The 9842-nt window shown below is 39.0% G+C and overlaps 1 protein-coding gene across 1 annotated transcript; it reads left to right on the forward strand.

The window, feature by feature from the left end:
* Positions 1-286: 286 nt before the first annotated feature.
* Positions 287-1944, forward strand: LOC147897637 (uncharacterized). Its single transcript, XM_087380075.1, has 3 exons — positions 287-1129; positions 1223-1504; positions 1651-1944. The coding sequence occupies exons 1-3, from the start codon at positions 287-289 to the stop codon at positions 1942-1944; spliced, it is 1419 nt and encodes a 472-aa protein (XP_087236201.1).
* The last annotated feature ends 7898 nt before the right edge of the window (positions 1945-9842 follow it).

Raw genomic sequence — 9842 nt, forward strand, 5'->3', positions numbered from 1 at the left:
GCACCTATTTACCTTATAGAATGATATAAGTTATAACCTTCCATCACAATCTTAAAATTACAATGGTGATGCACTTAGAAGCAAGAGAAAGGGTGACATGAAGGGGTTGGGTTGGTTTGCATCTAGAAGCAAGAGCTAGGGGGTAACTCTAAAAGTGATGTTTAGCTATAATAGCAACACGAGGGTGAGAGGGGGGACGGTCAAAATTTGCGGGTCTTCCAAAGAAATTGGGGGTGCAAAGGGGCAACGATGTTTGAAATCACGTTGGACCAAAATTGGCATAAATATGGTGTATGCTAACAAGAGATTTTTATTGCAAAGTAAGTTGAAGCTATCGTTCATCTTCTTCTTAATTGCAGTAGAAATGAAGGCCTCTTCCATCCACCTCCTTCTTCACAATACTCCTCGCCTCAACGTATTTCTGCCTTCTCCTCCACCATTTCATCTTCTTCGCCACAACCATCCACCTGCATACTCCCGGCGCTCCATCACTTGTCGCAGTTTGCAGCTCGCCACCCCAGCTACGCTCGTTCCTTTAACGCACGACAACTACTTTGTAGCTCCTTCCAAGCGCGGCTTTCTGCCCGTCTCTGACCCTGCCGCCTTCGAGTTTACCGCCGCAGCTTCCCCACAACTCGCACTCTGGGATCGCACCGCTACCGACTTCCACCACCTCTTGGCTACGTACGATGCCAACAAAGTCCGGCGCATCATCGCGACACTCCCTCGTTTCGGCTCCGAGCAACTCCTCCAGCCGGGTGGACGAAGAGGCCATCTCTGGAAAGCCATGCTTCTCCTGTCCTTCCTGGCCCACGCTTACGTTTGGTGCGGAGAGGTTCCCGCAAGCCGCCTGCCGGACAACATAGCTGAACCGTGGCTTGCCATTGCACGGCGTCTAGACGTGCCTCCCATCATTTCTTATGCATGTCTCGTTCTTTCGAATTGGCGACGTATAGATGACACTCTCCCTCTAGAACTTGGAAACATGGCCTGCTGTTATAACTTCACCGGTACTGTAGATGAAGAATGGTTTCTACTCGTTCATGCTGACATCGAAGCCAAGGCAGCAGAAGCGCCGGGTGCGATTATCAGGGCCCAACAAGCCATTCACGACAGGAATGTGGCCGAGGTCTGTACATTATTCCACTGCAAATCCCAGTAACTACATGCTTCTAATAGTTGGCTTGGTTTTAAGTATGCGATTATTGTTACTTCTTGACAGGTGAAGGATAACCTTGCCCTCTTGGCTGGAACTTTGAGATTGATGAGCAAGAGTTTACGGCGAATGCAAGAGAAGTGTGATCCTGACGTCTTCTATCACAGAATTAGGAAGTATATGGCCGGGTGGCGCAACAATCCACGGCTTCCACAGGGATCCATCATGTACGGGGAGGACAGTTTATCATTTTACGGAGCTTCGGGCGCGCAATCGACTATCCTTCCTGCGGTAGATGCTGCCTTGGGTATCCAACATCAAGATGGGTTTCTCAGCTCCTACATACAAGTCAGTACTCCCACTCAAATCTCACAAACAATAACGATGTGGCCACTAATCTGTTTCTAATTCGATCTTCGGATCATTTGTTGCTCTTTATATAATCTCTCGGCGCTATACTATTCTCTGAGCGAAGGAGCTTTATTTTGCAACAGGAAATGCGTTCCTACATGCCTTGTCCGCACAGGCAGTATTTGCAGCGCATCGATGCCGGTCCATCAATTCGAGATTTCGTGAAGCAAAACCTTGAGGAACTGGGAGGAGAATACGACCGATGTATCGTGGAGATTTTCAGGTTCCGCTCTTTGCATAGAGGTCACGCTCAAGGTTACATAAAGAAACCAAGCAAGGACAGGGAAGAACGAGGGACAGGAGGATCAGATTTTGTGACATATTTGATGCAGAATGCAACAACTACAATAGCTCACAGCGTTGGTTCTCCGGCCTGATTTTTTGTTACCGTGGTGGATGCATCTACGTCCATTTCCATGTGGTAAGGGACCTTGTACATATTCAGTGGGACAACGACAGACCCATATCCTTGGGAGAGAGAAATCACCATGACAATATGACTTCATCAAAGAGGCCTCCTCAAATAGAGACCCATATCCTTTACTCATATACTTCCTTGTGGGAGAGAACAAGGTCAATTTCATGCAATGGACCTGCCCTAGTGAAGTGAATATATGAATAAATTATTCTTTGTTTAAGAATTGTTGGAATAAATGAGGGAATGATCTGACCAGTACACGAAGTTTGTACAAGTCATTCTAATCACGTGAAGTTTGTTTGTCGAAATGTGGTCACGAGTAGATCAGTGGACTGTTGTTGGTGCCTTAATGAGTTGGTGTAGCATGTTGTGGCATGTTCATAAAGGTTGTGACACACAAGCATTAAAACTTCACATTGGGAACTTGGCAAATCTTAGAGGCAGATGTACATGCCACAATATTCACCCAACCATTAAGGTTACTGGATAATGATAAGGTAAGCTGCCAACATGAGCATAAGAGAAGGTTCTCTAAGCTTCCTTGTATAGTCTAAAGGCCTTTCTGTGCCTCCACAGCCACCTTCCTCCCAATGTTGGCACGGCATGGCAAAAGTTGTGCCTTATGCACTAGAAGATATGTTATGTACCTCGACAAAAGCTAAAATCAATGACCTCTCCAAGTGGTTGAGTTCTCTAAACCTGCAAGAACAAGAAGCTCACAAGTGCACATAGCAACATATTGCCAATGCACTATCGAATGCTCCAATCATTCTCGATTCCAATTGAAGCATCTAAAATAGCAGCTCTTTTTGGGTATCTCAGGTGCTTGAATTGATAGACTCGCATTCTAGCAACTGGCCGTGAGATTGTCCAAGTCATGTGCATGATGCCAACACTTTATGCAGCACATAAATCTTGAACTCCGTGACAACTTATGATGATTTAATCTCATAATGAGCTATCTATCTTCAGAGAGAAACAAGAAGCTTTTACCTATGACCGCTTTCATCTCGATGGATCTTAGCACCATGGCATGCTACCCAAGCTTGTTCGCCCAGTGCCTCCTCCTGCTTTCTCTCTTGTCCATAATGTGCAAGAGGCTCCCCAAAATCTTGAACCAAAATGATATGAAATCACTCTAATGCTTGTCAATCATTATAAAGACTAACACCAAGGAAATCTTTACTTGGACTTAGATGTAGCTAATCTCACTAATTGATATACCTCCACTGCAAGAGCAACCGCTAGAATAACCGTTGTGATATTCCTTGCTTGTGATACAACGCGATCTTCATCTCGAAAATCTATAGATGTGTGAGACACTCCAAACCTTGAAATCAAGATTGATATAGAGAGAAGGAGAAAACTGAAATACAATAGAAGGAGACTTTATGTTGAATCAAAATCGTTTACAATCAATCCTAGAGTCACAATACTCCATGTACGGAGCTCGAACCACCCGACCACCCTCGAGCTATTCTTACTCTCACTCTCACTCTCACTCACATCAGATTTCTCACTCTCACTCACACCAAGGTGTTTCAATGAATCTCACTCTCACTCAATATGATACAATCATAGATGAAAGAAGAATCTCACTCTCACTCGCACTCTCACTCTCAATCTCGGAGAAATATGCTGCCTTGCTACTACTGCATATTCTGAGTTTTGGACTTAATAGATCATGGAATTAGATCTCGACTTCTAGAAAGTTGTAGATTGCATTCCCATATTTCCAAGAGAAAAAGAGCTCCTCAATCCGATTTTGGAATCAAAAGTTATGGTCGAAATAGTGAATGTTGTTTTTATCCAAGAAAGGTGCGACCTGCTTTTAGTTGGCTTTTCCACTTTATCCTGCTTTTCTTGCCCTTCATGACCAATTTGCTCCATTCCTGGACCATTCTAGCAATAACTATAGTTCTTTTTAAATCAATCACTTCTTTCCAAGTTCTCTTTTAGAATCAGCAAAGCTGGACCATCCTTTAAACCTGTAAACTCCGAATACAACTCCCATGCATATATATATTTTTTCTTGGATTTTTAAATCTCAAATCACTTATTAGTATTTTCAAAACACAAAATTGACATGAAAATAAATTTCACAAATAACTACTACTAAAACTAAAAATAAATTTATACACAAAATATGGAGCGTCACACAAAAATGTGGAGCATCACAATTGTCCCCTCTCTGAAAAACTATGTCCTTAGAGTTTAAAAGAAGGAAACTCATCAATAAGTGAATCTAAATCTACCCAAGTAGCATCCTCTATAGGATATACATCCCATTTTATCAAAACTTCTATTATTGTTATGTTTCTAAGTTGTAGCACAAAAACTTTTAAAGAAAGAATGGTTTTTTGGAAAGAAAGACAAAGACCACTGCTTGGAAGAATGCATCAATGTATAGGTGAGGTGTGATGCAGTGCATAGTGCCATTAAGTATTTATTGTTAAAGAAACAAATCCCACTTAGTCATTGTAACATTGACTATAATGTGGTCAAGCATATAGCTTCTTTGTCAACACCCAAGGTAAAGCTATGGGCAAAAAGGTGGATTAAAAAGGATGAAGATGGGTCAGAAATAGTAACCTCTTACATGAGAAAAGAAATCCCACAACAGGTGGTTGCATATGTGGAAAGATTAATCATGAGCGAGATAAGGATGCTGACAAATATGCACCAAAGCTTTCAATTCAATGTAGAGGCTATGTTGGAAAGCTTGTGAACTTCAGGGGAGTTTCAGAAGATGACTTCATCAAGAATGAGTCAGCATGGGACAAGCCACAACTATTCTTTATCAATGAAGTTTCTAGCGATGATATCCATAACTTTATTGATAGAATAGTATATACCACCATTAGCAAAGTGGCAATTTGCAACATTGTCATTTTTGTTGATAAACAAGACAAAGAAGCCATGCAGGTTACTCTAGAGCGAGCATATTCATCAGATTTGAAGATCTATAGTGGTGTTTATGTAGCAAAGAGAGGCAAGAGAGAATGTGGCATAGCGATTCGACCTTGAAGTCAACCATTTGTGGTTTGTCAATTCAATGGAAGGCTATCATGCCAACTCCCCAAGTTAATTATTCTCTTAATATTTTTGTTACTTTCTTATTTTGTATCTTATGATCATGACATATTAATATATTTCATATGTCATGATGGACAGTGCTGCATATCGACTAGTATCTACTGTCAAAACAACCAGGGAGCAACAAGACCAAGTAGAATTCAAACGACGTCTACAGTGGAGCAAAAAGATGGGCACAGCTGTGGGTGGAGAGTTGCCTACAACTGCATGTTGTTTCTTAGAGAGATTTTTGATTTGGAGTTACTAGTCAAAATGGAATCATATACAGAAGCCGATCTACTAGTGTTTCGGGCTGAGAGTATTCAATGTCTAATTGCTACGATTGGGAAACAACTTGGAAATATGACTACATTGTAGCATGTATAAAACCTTATCTTTATACTTGTATGCTTGTTCAAGCCTTTAATTGGGATGTGTAAATCTCATAACTTTTTTATATTTTCCTCCAAGAGGAGAAGAGACTGAGTCTAATGAAAGCATGCTATCTTTATAATTCTATGATTATTCAAACCTTTATTTTTATTTGGGATGTGTAAATTTCATAACTTTTAAAATTTTTCCTCTAAGAGAAGGAGAGACTCACTCTAATGAAAGCATGTATTTAAAACCTTACTTTTAAAATTTTTTCTCCAAGAGAAAGAGAGACTCACTCTAATGAAAGCAAGTATGAAACCTTATCTGTATACTTCTATGCAGTCTAATGAAAAAACCATTATTAATGTTGGGGAATAACCTAAAAATATGACTACATTGCAGCATGTATGAAATCTTACCTTTATATTTCTATGCTTGTTTAAGCATTTATTTGGGATGTGTACATCTCATAAATTTTTTATATTTTTATAGCAAAAGGAAGATGTAGAAGACATAGCAAGTGAAGAAGAATACTATGTAGACTACTCTCTCAATAAGATGAGTCATGACTCTATTGCAGCAGATTGGAAGTTCATTCACTGCTATGTTGTTAATTCGACAACAACCTCATACTTTTGAATTTGGTAAAGAAGAGATTTTAATCCTCTTGAATCCTAAGAAAGAGGTTAATGTCAAAGTCATTACAACCATCCTTAGGTTTGATGCAGCCTTTTCCTTGGCTTTATACTTGCGTATTTTGATTAAACCCAAGAAGTTAATAAATTCTTTTTAAATATAGTAATGTTATAGTAGATTTTCCTCAAAATATACAAAGAGTTTCATATATGCTCGATCCTCTTATTTCTGAAGTGCTTAGCAACAAAAAAGAAATCATAGAGGATGTTTGCAAGTGGTTGAAGCATGTTCCCATGAATGAGGCACGAGTTATCTTTACAGCATATTATGAGAAGTAAGCAACAAACCCTACTTGTTTTTTCTATTGCGTTGCTAGAATTGTCTCAAACACAGTAATTATTCTTTATTGATAATGCAGCTCACATTGGAGTTTGGCAGTCGTGGACATCTTTGCTGAGAAGTGCTTCTTTGCCAACTCAATGACATTCGTCCATGGCATTGTGTTAGAGTAAGTATAGACTACACTTGTTGTCACTTCTTGACATGTAGATTGATATGCAATGCACATATTCACTGTTGTTATATGTTTTGATGTGGAGATCAGCTCGAAAGTTGGTAGGTGCTATCGACACAGTAATGTAGCAACGTGACTTGGCACAACAAATAGAGTATATAACATGTCAAGTATCACATCAAGAGGATAGCCACATCTACAATTGTGGATGGAGGGTGGGCTACAATTGCTTTTTGGTACTTGGTCAAATTTGTTAGATACAAAATGACACCACACTGTCAACATATACGGACTTGCATCTCTATACATGATTTATAACATGTACCATTCGAGCAATCATTAAGGGCAACATTATGGACCCTCCCACAAGTCAAATAGATAATGGCTCAGAGGAGTGCGAAATGAATGCCGTCAAAGAGTCAAAGGGGATAGATGACCTCAACTCTACAAACATGGCTTCATTGGAAGAATTGGGAAGCTCTTGTAATGCTAGGGTTATGATTCAACATAGACCTCAGTATCTTCAATTTGGTGGAGAGGAGATTTCAATCCTCTCTAGAGCTTCAAATGAGGTCAATAACAACGTTATGATGGCCATTCTCAGGTTTGATACAAACTTTTTCTCTGCTTGATAATTCAATATTTTGATTAACTCTAATAAGCTAATATTCATTCATTTGTTGGTGCAGCATAGTTATCTCACAATTTTGTAGAGTCGTACAAAACCATGTGTATATGTTAGATTCCCTTCTTTCTCCTATACTTAGCGATAGTAGAAAGACGATAGCTGATGTTTGTATATGGTTATAGCCTTTATATTTACATGGTGTGCGAGTCCTATTTATGGCATATCATGAGATGTAAGTATCATGGCAACCTTTATTTTCATCTTATACTGGCAACATTGTGTTAAATAATAATGGTTCTTAATATTCATGTAGGGAACATTGGAGTCCAGTGGTTTGGGACCTTGAAGACAACTATTGTTAGTTTGTCAACTTGATTGCGGGCTTTCATGGCTCAGTGCAAACGTAAGTATTCTATTAATATGTTGTTACTTCTATATTATGTACCTTATGTAATAGACACACTAAGTTCTTTTAATATGTCATGATGAGCAGGTCGGCTGAGAAGTTGGTATCTACTATCAGAGAAACAGGACAGTACAAAGACTCGCTAGACTTCTAAAAGCGTTTAGTAGTAGAGCAGGAAGATGGGCATAGTTGTGGGTGGAGAGTTGCCTATAACTGCATGTTGATTTTCAAAGAAATTTTCTCGCTTAAGCCACAGGTCTCATCGGAAGACTCTTTGGAGCTCAAATATTTAGAGGAGGATATACAATTGTTTAGGGCTGAAATCATTTGAGACCTAATTGTTGCCATTAGAATACAATGTGCAACTTAAGCAATATCAGAGCTTGCATTTAAGGAAGAGGAGATTGAGTAGTCTACTGTGAAAGCACTACACACTACAGAAGAAGTAGAGACTCCGTGTACACCTACAGCATCATAGCCTCTGCTTGCATTTAAGGAAGAGGATACTGAGTCTACTCCGAAAGCACTACATACTACAAAAGAAGTAGAGACTGAGTGTACATCTAGAGCACCATAGCCTCCATTGGAAGCATCAGAAGAGTTGCCATAGTCTCCACTAGAAGCATCAGAAGAGTTGTGATGCATGTATGATGTTGTGTTTGTATATATGCATGAGAAGCATATTCTCATGATGTTGTTTATTCCATGAATATTATGGTTGACATCCTAGTCCTTCTGATTAACTTGTATTCATCTTTCACTTTACATCTTCCCTCACTTTCTATCACTCTTGAAGGAGGGATGGCTCACTGTGCATCCCTTGCTATCGCTCCCTCACTCTCCTTCTCCCACTTTCCCTCTAAGACAAGGACTAGTTACTATGCGACTTCATTTACTGAACTCAAATTCTGTCTTAGATCCCTTTTGTATGGACCAATGAAGGGAAAATCATTCGAGGAGGATATGTTATGCACATGGATGCTTGATTTGAACTCAGCAGAAGAGGTGAATATCCCTAGCTTTCTTTTTCGCTTCTTTTACTCACGTACTTCTTATGCTAACGAGTTAAATTTTCGTATAGGATATGGCGGTGGCTAGAAGCTATATTGAAAAAAATGGTGAAGATGAGGAAAGCCAAGAGAGAAAAGAAGAGTTGTTGAATGCTTACAAGTCGGTGGAAGATTCAAAACAGGTTGTGAGGAGAGTCTGTGAGGAGATTTGCAATGCAGCCCTGGTTACGCATGGCCCACAGGTTTAAAGTCTGCTTGTTTTCATGAAGCCAATGCCATAGTAGGCACTTTCGAGGACATATGCTCTCTCTAATGATGTAATAGTCAAGTGATGGAAATTTAATTCCATAGAGACTTATGTGTTTTCTAAAGTAACTGTAATAGACAAGAAATGAAACTACAGTTCCACAAAGACTTTTTAGTTCTCTAATGTAAAGTTGTAATAGACAAGAGAGACAAAGATGAGATCTTCTAGGCTTGGAAGGTGTTTTTTGACACCATATGGCTTTGAGTTATATGATCTAGTTCTTGTACAAATGTGTCATGCTTCTTTTTAAATGTACTCTAGTTTTAATAACATGTCAGACCATTTTTTCTAATTTGATTTTTTAAAATCTTACTTTTTGTCTCTTTTAACAATGTGATGTCCTCTTTTTTTAATGTACTCTAGTTTTAATAACATGTCACGTTATTTTTTCTAATTTGATTTTTTAAAATCTTACTTTTTGACTCAAATTTTTGTTTTATAAGAGCCTCTTTTTTTTCAATTCTTTATCCAAAATTATCTCACAAAACGAATTTGGACAGTGCATCAGGCCAAAATTAATGAAATAGGTGTTATGTTTGAATTGTGACTCTCTTTTATCCTCTCTTTTCGTCTCTTTTCTCCTCTCTTTTTCTCTCTTATCTCCTCTTTTCGTCTCTTTTCCTCTCTTTTCTCCTCTCTTTCCTTCTCTTTTTTTCTCTTTTATCCCGACTTTTTCTCTTTTTACTTTCTCTCTTATCTCCTCTCTTTTTTTGTCTTTTTTCTCCTCTCTTTTCTCCTTTTTCTCCTCTCTTTTTCTCTCTTTTTCCTCATCTCTTTCCCTCTCTCTTTCCTTCTCTTTTTTCCCACGTGAAGCTTCAATAGCCTACCATTGAGCAAACAAATACAGACTTCTGTCGCTCTAATTCAAAGAATGCAGGAGTCTGTAAATGTTTGCTCAATGTAAGG

This window comes from Dipteris shenzhenensis, chromosome 10 (genome assembly GCF_047967505.1).
Source record: "Dipteris shenzhenensis isolate YYH24624 ecotype China chromosome 10, Dip_SZ_1.0, whole genome shotgun sequence".
Taxonomy (NCBI): Eukaryota; Viridiplantae; Streptophyta; class Polypodiopsida; order Gleicheniales; family Dipteridaceae; genus Dipteris; species Dipteris shenzhenensis.

Excerpts from the sequence above, each read along its gene's own strand:
- LOC147897637 (XM_087380075.1), top strand. The coding sequence starts at position 287 with ATGGTGTATGCTAACAAGAGATTTTTATTGCAAAGTAAGTTGAAGCTA. Across the intron at positions 1,130-1,222 it reads ACGACAGGAATGTGGCCGAG|GTGAAGGATAACCTTGCCCT; the intron begins GTCTGTACATTA and ends ACTTCTTGACAG. Across the intron at positions 1,505-1,650 it reads TTCTCAGCTCCTACATACAA|GAAATGCGTTCCTACATGCC; the intron begins GTCAGTACTCCC and ends ATTTTGCAACAG.